General features: G+C 37.6%; 1 protein-coding gene across 1 annotated transcript in view; it reads left to right on the forward strand.

Moving 5' to 3' along the window:
• The window catches only part of NBEA (neurobeachin), a 414,406-nt gene that overhangs the window by 243,875 nt on the left and 156,496 nt on the right, over positions 1–14,035 (forward strand). The window contains exons 40-41 of the mRNA XM_026862195.1: positions 2,537–2,680; positions 5,828–5,866. Of these exons, the coding sequence (XP_026717996.1) occupies positions 2,537–2,680; positions 5,828–5,866 (183 nt within the window). The remainder of the gene's footprint in view (positions 1–2,536; positions 2,681–5,827; positions 5,867–14,035) is intronic.

The following is a 14,035-nucleotide window of genomic DNA, read 5'->3' on the forward strand; positions in this document are numbered from 1 at the left end:
GGCAGGCAATTCAGGATGACAACAAGGATGTCGTGAGGTTATGCAGGGAGAAAATTAGAAGGATCAAAGCCCAGCTAGAACTTAATCTGGCTACTGCTGTAAAAGACAATAAAAAATGTTTCTATAAATACAATAGCAACAAAGGAGGTTAAAGAGAATCTCTGTCCATTGTTGGATGCAGCGGGAAACATAGTGCCAAAGAGGAAAAGGCTGAGGCACTTTATGGCTTCTCTGCCTCAGTTGTTAATAGTGACACCAGTTATTCTCTGGGTACACAGCACCCTAAGCTGTAAAACAGGAACGGTGAGCAGAATGAAGCCCCTGTAATCCAAAGGGTTAGCGACCTGCTACACCACTTAGACACACACAAGTCTGTGGGGCTGGATGGGATCTACCCAAGGGTGCTGAAGCAGCTGGTAGAAGTGCTCATCAAGCCACTTTCAATCATTTATCAGCAGTCCTGGCTAACCAGAGAGGTCCCAGTTGACTGGAAGTTATCAGATGTGACACCATCTACAAGAAGGGCCAGAAAGAGGATTTGGGGAACTACAGACCTGTCAGTCTGATCCTGGTGCTGGGGAAGGTTATGGAGCAGATTGTCTTGAGCGCCGTCACATGACATGTACAGAACGACCAGGTGATCAGGCCCAGTCAGCATGGGTTTGTGAAAGACAGGTCCTGCCTGACAAACCTGATCTCCTACGACAAGGCGACCTGCTTATTGGATGAGGGAAAGGCTGTGGATGTTGTTTACCTTGACTTTATTAAAGCCTTTCGCACCATTTCCCACAGCATTCTCCTAGAGAAAATGGCTGCTCGTGGCTTGGACAGATGGCCAGGCCCAGAGATTTGTGGTGAATGGAGTTAAATCCAGTTGGCAGCTGGTCACAAGTGGTGCTCCCTGGGGCTTGGTATTAGGGCCAGTTCTGTTTAATATCTTTATCAATGATCTGACAAGGGGATTGAGTGCACCCTCAGTAAGTTTGCAGACAAGACTAAGTTGGGGGGGAGTGCTGATCTGCTTGAGGGTAGGAAGGTTCTGCAGAGGGATCTGAACAGGCTGGATTGCTGGACTGAGGCCAATTGTATGAGGCTCAACAATTCTCAGTCCTGGATCCTGCAGTTGGGTCACAACAACACCATACAATGATACAGGCTTGGGGAAGAGTGTCTAGAAAGCTGCCTGGTGGAAAAGTATCTGGGGGTGTTGGTCAACAAGACAGCTGAATATGAGCCAGAAGTGTGCCCAGGTAGCCAAGAAGGCGAGTAGCATCCTGGCTTGTATCAGAAATAGTCTGACAAGCAGGACTAAGGAAGTGCTCATCCACCTGTACTTGGCACTGGTGAGACCACACCTCAAATCCTTGTGTTCAGTTTTGGGCCCCTTGCTACAAGACATTGAGGTACTGGAGTGTGTCCAAAGAAGGGCAACAAAGCTGGAGAAGGGTCTAGAGCACAAATACTATGAGGAGAGACTGAGGAATCTGAGGTTATCTAGCCTGGAGAAAAGAAACCTGAGGGGAGACCTTATCGCTGTCTACAACTTCCTGAAAGGAGGTTGTAGCAAGGTGGGTGTCTGTCTCTTTTCCCAGATAACAAGTGATAGGGCAAGAGGAAATGTCCTCAAGTTGCACCAGGGGAGGTTTAGATTGGATATTAGGAAAATGTCTTCACCAAAAGGGCTGTCAAGCATTGGAACAGGCTGCCCAGGGAAGTGATTGACTCACCATCCCTGGAGTATTTAAAAGATGCATATATGTGGCACTTAGGGACATAGTTTAGTGGTGGACTTCACAGTGTTAGGTTAATGGTTGAACTTCATGATCTTAAAGGTCTTTTCCAAACTAGACAATTCTATGATTCTGTATCCCCTGCCATAAGGCACCAACAGTCTGAATAGAAAAAGTCAGTTGTAGGCAAGAAGTAAGGGTAAGACTTACCTGTGAAGTCCTTTGAGGTAATTGGCACACTGACATTTTTATTGTGCTCCTTAAACACCACACACAGATGCACATCAAAGTTCCCTCACCATGCTTGTCTTTTTTCAATCTTTTCTGAATCTCCACATAGCCTATTACCATATATTGAGATATCCCATCTCCTACTTCACCGTCCTGTCCCTCCTTATTTCTAAGACAAAAATCATGACAGATTTTGAATTCCTGAAAGCAACTTCTTTCTTTAGAATGGGTGGTTTGAGCTCTCAGATGTCAGTCTGAGTCAAGACACCAGGAACCCAAGAGAAACTCATGCTGAATTTCTTACAGGTGGAAAACTAATGGAACAACATTGAACATAAAGTACATAGCAAATATTAAAAGCAGGAGAGTCTTTGTGAAACAGTTTTTATTTTATTCAAGATACATTTTGAAAGACAGAATAAGGCTGCATTGTAAACCTTCATAAAGTTTTAGAAAATGTTTCTTCCCTTTTTCGATAAACGTGATTTATACTGTATTTTTTTACTACTTGACTGTGGTTGGTTTATATTTTAAATATTACTCAGCTAAATTCACAACATTTGTAACTTTTTTAGGCACTGAAGAGGATGTAGTGAAGTCAAAGAAAACTTTCCGAAGTCAAGCTGTGGTAAATCAGAATGCAGAAACAGAGCTTATGCTGGAAGGAGATGATGATGCTGTTAGTCTGCTCCAAGAGAAAGAGATTGACAACCTTGCAGGTAATTATACTTTTCATTACAAGATATGAGCCAAAAGGCTCTTTTAAACTTGTTAGTTCTTAACCTTTGAGGTTAGTGTCTTGGTATTGACAACTAAGCATACAATTACAGTATGAATAGATTCTTTGTGTTCTAGAGTTAATATGACGTCCTACTTCCATGAACTAAGGGAACTGATTACAAAGCATGTGCCCATTGCAGTGTCTTTCAGCAGACACGTGAGAGATAGCAATACCTGAAGTGCTTTTATTACTGCCTGTGACTTGTTGAAAATTCTGTAAAACCACTGTGGAACGTCTCTTTTGGTTAAAATGGAAATGCGGGTTAATTCCACAGTTCAGGGTTTTGTGAATCAGAGTGTGATTGTGTGCATTCATGACCTGATCCCAAGTGCCACACAGCTTGTGGAGAGACACCTGCGCTCCTGCTGGCACCCAGTTCTCTCCGTGATAGAGTAAGGGGGATCTGCAGTATCTCAACCCATCTGTCACAGCGAGGGAAAAAGTTGACTGCTTTAAGCAAGGACTAGGAAGGAATGAAACTGTAACCAAACTATGAACTTTGTTAATTAGCATACAAGCTGGGAATGAATCCTCTGTAAATATGTACATGAGAGAGCCTTCTGGTCCTTTCTCCCTTGGTGAAGGTATGCAGTGAGGTCTCAGTTTTATCCATCTTCTAACAGGTTCTGTTACAGCTCTGTCTTGAGGCAATATTACCTTTCCTGGGAAAGTAGTCTGGAAAGAAAGGCAAGTTGAAAGTTGAAAATGTACTCTCCTCTCAGATGAGTTAAAAAAGTGAGAACTGTGAAATGCAGTATGAATTTTTTTAGGTTAATTTATTTAGGAATACTTTTATTAAACTATTTCACTAAGGGGAAGTTTTGTGGTGTCTCAGGATTTTTTCTGCATAATTGAATTTCTAAACTAGCTATCTTTGCTCCTGCACTTTCTTCTGATGCCATAGTGGATATTTGTAGAAAAGATAAGATCATAAATGGATGGTTAAAAAAAAAAAGAAAAAAAGTAAAAAGATAAACAAATGAAAAAAGAAAAAAAATGCCTACATGGTAGTCTCATCCTCTGAAACTAGAGCAGAGCAAAGGGGGAAGTAAATGCTTTTATGTGAGAGCAACCTTCAGTATATGATTATCACAGTTAATATGTAAATCTGCTTGCTTCCTCAATCTGCAGCTAACCTTTGCTGAGACACTGTTGTCTTAAGCCAGTACAGTAGTGCATCAAGCAGGACTATTAGTGTGATAATTTGATCCATGTCCCTTTCTCCTTTAGAAGGAAAACTCGGTACTGCTTTGGCTAAATTCTTATCTTTCAGAGAATGCTTCCAACTATTAATAAATATTCATAGAGTACCTATAGTTTAAAGGCTGCAATATGCAGTTACAATGAAATACTAATTAGAACTGCAAAGTGGACATGAAAAATTCTTGCCCAGTCCGGAAAATCTCCCAGTCAGTTATGAAGTTCCCCACACTGCCATTTCATTCAAACATGCCTATGCAATACAATACCTATAGCTACATCTTTCTTCAAAAACATATTTCAATGCGCCCTTACGTGTTAATGTACAATGTGCCCTTTTACTAGAGATCACTACATAGATGACATTCCCTGCTCCTTCAGGACATGGCATGGTACTTCTAGTCCTTGGCTTTTACAATTGTAGAAATTGGGAGATATTGCCAGTATTAGAAAAACAGAAAATGTAGAAATTGAAACAAATTAACTATTGAAATACTGACAGGATGTCTGTCCTAACACTGTCAGAAATTAGCCTTTGTGTTCCCTATCAACACTGACAGGGCAAGCAAGGCAACTCCAAGTCTGGTGAGGTGATGTGATAATGTTGCTAATATGTGTACCAAAACCCATGAACTTCTCGAAAAGGACCCACATTCCACTACCTCATTTTTTCTATTAGATTCACTCCAGCGTTTGCTACTCAACTCTTGCTCATTTTTGGAGCAAAAATTATTCTGAGAGTTAATGGTCCCACACAGTGTCCTATGTGTCTTCTGTAAATTTTACCCGTCAGAGAAAAAAAAAAAAAATAAAAAAAAAATCTCTCCATATCCTCTGTTTTGCTGCATGACTTTGCAGTCACTTTTTTGTCACGGTTTTCCGCATTTCTCAGTATATACAATGTGACTCTGGAACTTGTGCCCCATAACTGAATTCAAGAAAAGCAGCAGCCAAGGAAGGAGGGTTTCATGCTTAAGGAAGTTAGAACAACCTCTGATGGCTCTGAAGAGCAGGTCCCAATAAAGCCACACTGTCCATGCTTGCCTAATTCTAAAGAGTTATGTAGACTCAGTGTATGTGATCTGTAAATCTTTTAAGATATAGCAAGTTATGGTATATCACAGCATCATTCATATCTAGTTACTGTTCAGAGTGGAATGACACATAGGAATTTCTATATTCAAATATGCCTCCAATTTAACTTTAAAGCTTAAATCAATTTAAACCTAGTTTACAACAATTTGGATTGTCTCTGTAAGGGATAAGATTTAAACAAAATCTTTGTAAATCAGGTTTAAATTGATTTAAGATTGTCCACATTTAACTAAAACAATTTAACATTGTTTATTCCATGAATCTAAGGCACCTTTTAAAAAGACAGGACCTTAGGTTTCAGAAGACTTTTAACTATGAGAATATAAATATTACAATATTTTGATTTATGAAGTTAAAAAAAAAAAAAAGAAAAAGTTTGAAACAGATTGAGACAGTTCGTACAGTTATCTGTACATACCTTTTGTTCCAGAGACTCTTTATAGTTTTTCATCAACCATGTGGCACAAATCAATGTAAAGTTCACTTTGATAAATTACATATGGGATGGAGAATTTTTAAATAATTATAGTCTGAATATTTTTATTGTATAATCTTAGTATTCCATATGTGGCAATGGCAGTGGTCAGATTTCATTATATTAAGCAGCATTTTAATAAAATATAAAAATCAGATTCCATGTTATTATGGTTTTAGAATTATGACTTCTAAGTTTGCATCAAGATTTTTGTCTAAAGCAGTATTTTAGCTGTCTTACAGTATGAGTTATCAAAAGATGTTGTTCTTATTCTAGCATTTGCATATTAAAATATTTTACATTTTTCTGTTTCAGTTTTAGCTCCTTTTCTTCCCAGACTGTTCACTTCAAGAGGCAAGTCACATCTCCGTTAGAACTAATGATTGAGATAGCCCAGTCAATTTTAACAGTTTTCTAATATATTGCGAATCTGTGGGTAGTACAATCAAATCCACTGTAGTGAGTTGACATTACTAACTCTTCCCCTTTTCATTTCCTTTTCTATTTTCTAATGCTGCAGTAGGGCTCTTAAATACTTACCTTTTCTCTTAAGAGCCCAAGAATGTAAATTTGCTAACAATTTGTCTTCTGCTTAGTAGGTGATTTTTTCAAAATGAAAAATATATGGATGTATTCTAATATTGCAAACTGTCATTCTCAAATGCAAATATGTTTTAATAGATGATTAATATTCTTTCCCCAAATTTTTTTCTTAAAGCACTGATCTTGCCCTAAAATAGGTCATTAAAAAACAACCAACAAACAAAAAACCCCACAGAATGCATGTTGAACCACTCAGGTTTTATGAATTTTACATTTTAGAAGTACGTTCTCTTCTCTTTGTTGTGAAACTGCAGTTGACTTGCTGAGAATTTTTGTGCACATCCGAGAGCAGAATTTAGCCTTAATGACAATCTTGAAAGATACATGTTCAGTAACTGGAGCACATTTAATCTATTTTGTCATATGTCTGGTGGCAACAGCAAATAGGCCCCAAGCAAACTATCCCTGACAAAGTCTTTTGCTATTCTCTAAAAAGTAGTTTCTAGAAAGAAAAAAGGAAGTAAAGATAGGAGGATATGAGGCTTTGGGTTATTTTAGGAAGACAAAAGGCTTTGGCAGGCATCTGTCTGGTTACTTGCATGGGCTCAATCAACTCAGAATTTGACTTCCTTATAAACCACGGTAAATTACAGCCTCACATAGTCTTGCAAGAATTAATATTATTCACTCCATTATACGAGGATATTGGACAACTCATCCGAACAAACCCAAAGAAAGCCACTGTCTTTAAGGCATCTTAGTCTTAACATATCTTAACCTTCAGTATAGAATCTTCCCTTCTTGGACATCTGTCTCTGTCTCTAGGTGGAAGGATACCTCCTACAATGCAAATGTGCCAGGAAGGTTTAAGTGAGATGCAGCATCCCAGCAGTGCCCTAACTTTTAGCAACTCTGAATTTCAGTGTAGAAATATTTCTAGAAAACAGCAATACTACTACTAAACAAAAGCTGATCTTCCATCCAAACCAGCATGGGTAGCTAGTCCCCACTGGCTTGAGGGCTAAATGTGATAAGCTCTCTATCTAGACTTCTTGGTAGTGTGCTGAGTGTATTGACTTACTGCCCGGTGCTAAGGAACACACTAGGTCATGAGGATTTGACAGCTTGTATTATTATTAATGAGATATAAGACCTTTCACTTCCAGGTCATCTGTTTGAAGTCCAGACAAGACTGGTGGTAACCAAACATTATCAACATCTGTTTTGTGGCCTAAGCAAAATAAGCCTTTTGTCTCATTTCAGACAAACTAACAGAAATCATTACACTTTTGAGCAATTTCCAATTGAAAAAATATTTGACACTGTCATTAGAGGAAATTGGAATAGTGCCATAAGTTCTACACAGAGTTACAGTTAAAATTGTATAGCAGTACCTAAAAAAGAAAAGTAAATAATTTAGCCCTTAGGGAAATTTTCTATTCCGGGTTCTAACAAAGGACTCATTTACATTTCTGAAATTATTTTGAAGCCTTGCGCAGGGCCAGATGCGGTAATAAAAACACTAACACACCAAGAAACTGTATATAAAGTCACAAAAAGCTCACAAAATATGTATTTGGGATGGAAAACTTAGATAGAATTGACTCATCTTTATATATAGATATATAAAATATGCATTTAATATTTATACATATACATATTTAGTTACAGTGACATCTCTTATGGCCAAAATCTGACACTGAATTTTCTTTACAAGAGTTGACCAGTAAATTTCTGAGCAGACATTGTGACCAGACAATCTCTGGTAAGCAAGGCTGTTTTGCAGCTTTTTCTTACCTATTCTTGAGGAGTACTGGAGAGGCATATTTTCTTGTTTTCTCTCCTGTTGCCATCTCAAAATTGTTTTAAGGTATGTAGGATCATTTCTACTGTTCTTGTTAATGGAGTTAGACAAACAGTAGATTTTCTTAATTAAAGAAAAGAACAATAACTTGGGCGTCTACTGAGAGGCAGATTTTCAAATTATTAGATTTTGCAGGCTAAAAATCCATAATTCGTTTGGAGTTCTGTTACATTAGCTGCTGTCAGAGTAATGGGTTGAAAGAAAGGACTAAATAGCACTTACATTGTCTCCAGCAGCAACCAAAGCCTACCCAGGAGGTTTTGGAGGAGAGGAACCATCTTCATCCCTCTCAACTCCTGGAGAGTAAAGCATGATAGTAGTTCCAAGAGTGGTCTCATCTTCCCTCTCCAACCCTTCTCCTCCCTCCCTGGTATGTTCTCTCCTGCGAGGCTGGGAGATCCCTGCCACCCATCATGGGCTCTCCTACTACAGCAGTTGTTGTCCGTGCTCCAGTGGCTCTGATGGTCTGTGGGGGTCCCGAGGGGGCAGAAAGCAGCAACCACAGTGGAAGCCCAGGAAGTACTGTAACAAGTATACAGTGATGCTTCCTAATAATTCTCTCTTGGACTTCAACAGCTTGCATCTCTGAGGCTTCCAGAGTCAGAGATAGTAGTTATTCTCTTTCATTTTTTTCCTTTTTCTCTCTCTCTTGCACTATCTTACTCTCTTTTTTCCTCTGTATGGAGGAGGCAAAGGTACTTTAAGCTTTCCATGGTTTATGTCTTTTTCTTTAAGAAAGTATGTATGTATATATGCACATAAAAATATGTCAGTTAAATAACAATTATCAAAGTTCCATTAGAAAACACCAAAAAAAAAGTCTTAATACTTCTCAATGGAAACTGTTCACTGAATTCAGCATGTACTAGTGAGTATTTTTTTTTTCCCCATCGGACTCCATTTTTCTTGCAAATTAGCATTCAAGATAGGAATTTCATTGGGGGAAACTGCTTATTTGAGGAAGGGACAGGAATGTAGAAAAAGAATATTCTTTTCCCTTTTTATAGTAGACACATAACCACATAAGCCTTGTACTTCCAAACATGGAAATTTAATTCAGCCAGATTTCCATAGTTTCTGCTCATTATATATTCAGATTTTGATCCTCAAGTCTAAGTATAAAAAAGAAAAACATATTTGTATGAGTTTAATTTAGAGTATAGATTCAGGCATAAACTGAAAACAGTTACACTTTTGATATGTAGTTGGCTTTCACATTGAAAACAAAAAAAAGCCCACAGTTTCTATAACATACTATTTTTAGACATCTCAGTGTTTATTCTAATAATTTTTTCCACATTACTATTGAAAATAGCTTAATATTTTATAAGGTGGTTGTCAGTCACATATCATAGTGCTGCTAAGCACAGCTTTGAAGAGCTCTTCTCTTTGTACCTTATTACACCCCACTCTGAGCATCTTCAGCTTTTAAAATGCAGCCGGATTTCCTGCTTTCCAAGCTTTAAAATTAAGTCAGTTCAAACTTTGTTGTTTGGTATTTATGAATGGTTCTGAGAGTGCTTCATGTCCTCTTACCATTCATACCTGTCTGGTTTTTTTCCATAACTTGCAAAACTCTTTTTATTTGAAATCTCTAAGTCTGCAAAATTAGACTACAGTGGAGCCTATGATTGCCCACTTGCCTAGTTCATAGGTGTGTAGCTTCTCCCTTGTCCTGAGATACCACAACCCAGATGGAACTGGTTAGCTTATCAGAAGTCAAGCCGATGAGCTACCTGATATATAGGAGAGACACTGCCGAAAGACATATCTAGTCATAAGGAGACAGACTCCACTGTTTTGCACCTTATTTCATGTTCACTATGCAAATGGTTCCTATATAAAAAACCCTGTGAGCTTCATGAGAATGTATAGGGGTGAACCTACATATATTAGTTGTAGGAATCTCTCCAGAAATGTATCAACAGTACCTATGTTTATCTAAGCACTTTCATTGACCGATGGACAAGATTTTTGCTTTTTGCCTTTTTTTCTTTTTTTCCCACTAGTGTTATAGAAGGAAGCTAAAAACTCAGTCAAGAGGACAGATTGGTTAGTCCTGGTTTCATTAGCCAGAAATGGTACAAGAGGTGGCCTCACCCAGCGCATTTGGACAGTCCTCGCTGGTGGCCTATTACATGAGTGCTTTTGGCTTGGCTTTCTAAAAAAACAAGGTTTATGTGAGTATCCTTATAAGCCTCTATGCAACTTTTGAACTTGGAAGCCATTTTGAACAAACTTTAACGCAGGAGTATTTCAGAAGCAATAAAATTGCTGCAATGCAATCAGGTTGTTAAGGAAAAAAGCCTATATGACAGAGCCTGTCACACTGGTTCTCCTTTTATTAGGTACCAGCGAATCTTTGTGGGAGATTTTTCAGAAGTTCCCTGACCGTGGGAAAGTAAAACATGCAATCAACCAGTAGACACAGTTACACTACAAAACATTCTCCATTGGTTCTGGTGGTGTTTAGAGATACTTGTATTTTCAGAAAATTTTGAAATTGCAACTATTGCATCTTAGATGATTCTTCCAAATATATCTAGCAAGTTATATGCTTATCAACAATTTATTTCTTTCTTCCCACACATATAGGAGTAGCTAACCAAATAACTGAACGTTAAACTATTACAAGCTATCAGAACATGACACTTCCCTTCACCAAGAAGTATAAGGCTCACAGTTTATCCTGAAGAGCTTTTCCGGCATGGAGACTAGAAGAAATGAAAGCTGAGGGCTCACATCTTTCATTTCATTTCTAACCAATTGAGCTCTATTGGCATGACAAAGTACACAAGCTAGACTGTATAAGATACCCGTCAAGTCTCGTTCACTCAAACTGGCAACTGGGATTTGATCCCTCATGTTCCTGACTCATTACAATGAGTTCCTGTTTCGGTGGTATACTGCTAGAGCAGGATGCTCCCTCTGCTTTCTCCTTTCTTCCTCCAACATTAAATATGCTTTTCTAAGGTGTGCTTTTTTCTGTTACTTTGTGATTAGATAGACAACTGTAGTGGCGCTCTCAGAGAGAAAAACTCTCACTTATGTAGGCATGTTCAACATCACTTAAGGTTTTCTAGGTTGAAAAATGTACCTTAAATTTTACCTGAAAATGAGGAGGAAGCTAGTGCAGGTCATAGTGCATTAGTGCAGTATACTCACATCTGGATGCACTGTTTAACAATACAGTTCTTAGTTTCCAAACCAGCTTAAATTACTCAGTCTTTCCAAGGTATAGCTTCAGGCAGAGCACACTGAATGAATCTAATTTTGAAGTGGCAAATGTATGCATTGCAGTAGTGAGGTCCCTATCCCATATATTTTAAGTTTCTGGCCAGCTGTAAATCATTAAGGGGAGTCTTGATTATTATTAATACCTGATCATCTGGCAGGTTGGTGCTCAAACACATCCTGGAACAATACTAAACCCACATAAGCCACTCAGAGTTTGAGCACAGTTCAGAGGTTCTCATGTGTGCCACAGAGCAAATCAGACTTTACCTGCAAAAGGGGGCAAAAGTTGATTTTATGAGTTGCTTTAGACTGTTAGACACACAGCTAATCGTTCCGTGGGACCTTCAGTAAGAAGATACCTAATAAGATTGACTTTGGTACAGTATTTAGCTTGTCTCTGCATATTCTGTAACCATTCTATTAAGTGGTTGCTTTCTATCACACTTTGAACAATATAAAGAGATACTTATTCTTGGGAATATTGTGAAACATTTTCCCTCTGCAAGAAGTACTATTTTATATTTTTCTTTCAGTGTGACTAGGAAGGTATGGAATTCAAATAATAATTTACCTGTGGAGGTGCATGTCACTTAAATCAAATGTATGAAAAGTATGTTTAAGAGAAAATTACTTTTTTTTTTTTCTTAAACAACACTATCTTTATTTTCACAATCTCATTAAAAATACGTATTTATTTCTTACTATTTGATTCACAGTTGTGATATATAAGGCTATTTTTATTTACACTTACTTTTTAATCAAACACATTTGTTTGCTGTTATGGCACCACTTAAGAGAATTGAGTTGCTGTAATTGTTTAGTTACTGTTCTTGAAAAAGACCATTGAAGTTGATCTTTGATGTTATTAGTAGTGTTACAGGCCTTACGGAGGAAAGGGGGGAAAAGTGGGGAAAATTTTGGATATCAGGGCCTATCCACACTGGCAATGACATTTAAACAAACAATAAAAATCAATCCCTCCCTCACAATATGAAACATATGATTGTGCAAGAGTAAAAAGCCAACAAAGTAAGCTTGGATATCTCTGAAAACAGGGGAAATGAATTGGGGTTGTTATTCAGTGGTGCAGGAGAAAAACAAGATTATAGTCATGTTTAGACTTAGATTCTATTTTTTTCAATCAGAAAGTTGTGCAAATTATTTTCTTTATTGAAACTGTTGAAAGTGATATGTAAAGGGAGCTGTATATATACATTCTTATAAAAACCTTGGCTTGAGTGAAGGAGTTACTCCTTGTATCTGCTGTAGTGGAGAACAAATTGGGGGCAACCATCCTCATGTAAGTTCAATATATTTACTGAAGAAGTCTTTTTAAAGGGTAGTTTGGATCAGATTTATGACAAGAATAGGAACAAAAAAGACTAAATTCTGTGATTTGTTTTTTAGGAATCTTACATTGTTTACTTGTTATTTAAATGGCAGTGCATGTATTATATTAATAATGTTAATTGGTTGAAATATTTTTGTGACTACGGAGCTTTTCCCAAAGGCTTCTGATGCCTATACCTGTTTCTGCTTGTATGCTGTATGATTTATATTACAAGAAACTGAAGGTTTTGTGTGCAATAGTGTGTGTTACGTGTAAATTGTTTCAAGTATAAGGGTTTATAGTCATTTTAAATGCAAGTCAGTGCCAGAAACACTTGGCTTTAGAGGTGAAGTGCTGAGGAAGTTTCAGTTGTCTAATTTCAGGTACCTTGTGAGTGATTTTTAATAACTATTCTTAATATTTAAAATACTTATGTAGCATGTAAAATTACAAATGGTAGTTTATGTAAACTATTTTACATAGTAAATGTATTAGTTTCTGATAATCTATTTTGTATTTTCCATGTTAAACAGTATATGAAAAAGATTGCTACGTTTTTTTCTTTTAAAACAGCATCAGCTAAAAATTAAACATGACAGTAGTCACCATTTTTTTTTCCCGAAAAATTACCAGTAGATTATAAAATTAAATTGGTCTAGCTGATTGGATATGTTTTCAAAGCGTTTGTCCCAGCTAGTATTTTTTGATCTATAAGTAATCACTAAAATTTTATTTTAAAAGTTAAGATTTTTATGTCTGCAGTAGGTAAATTGATTGTTTTCATAATTCAGCATATACAGGCATATATCTTATCCTACTTAGGAGTGATTATGCCAAATCATTTCAGCAAATACACCTCCAGTGTAATTTTCAGGCTCATAAATATAACACATCTTTAGCTCTTGAAGTTAAAAATGACAGTTTATGAAAATGAAAATGTTTGAAATAACAAGTTCAAAATACCAGTCTTCTGGAGCTTTCCTTAAGAGGTGTAATTTTACCGGTGTTGCTTTAGCAGATAGCAAACTCACTTGATAGAATGTTTCACTTGCGTTGACTTTCTTTACTTGAACTTGAAAAATACAAGAGCTAGATAGTAGTACAAGAACAAAATACAAGGAGTGAAGGTCTCTGTTTAACAAAAATTAAGGGAGGGGAGGAGAGAGATTACGTTCTGCCTTTATTCACTGGGACCTTCTAATCCCACAATCATTTACTTTCGGAAAGAAAATATTATTTTAAAATGTATATGCGCGGTAGCGTTTATTTTAGAAATGTAAATCACATGTGCCGACCATAGGGACCAGGCAAAGCGGAAAATTCTCCATTCGAACAGATTACACGACCTGTGGATCTGAAGTGATCCCTGGTCTGGTTTTAAGGCCAGAACGTCTTTGTTAGGTCTCTGCCTCTCTGCTGTGGGCCGCCCCGACCGCTTCAGAGAGGTCGGAAGAGGCAAGGAAAGCTCCTCCAGAGGAGATGCTCTGGCGCTGGGGTCCCCGCGGCTGACGGGCGCTCTGCAGAGGCGCGTCCCCTCCACCCGCCAGCC

Source organism: Athene cunicularia (assembly GCF_003259725.1).
Source record: "Athene cunicularia isolate RWA chromosome 1 unlocalized genomic scaffold, athCun1 chr1_part1, whole genome shotgun sequence".
Classification (NCBI taxonomy): Eukaryota; Metazoa; Chordata; class Aves; order Strigiformes; family Strigidae; genus Athene; species Athene cunicularia.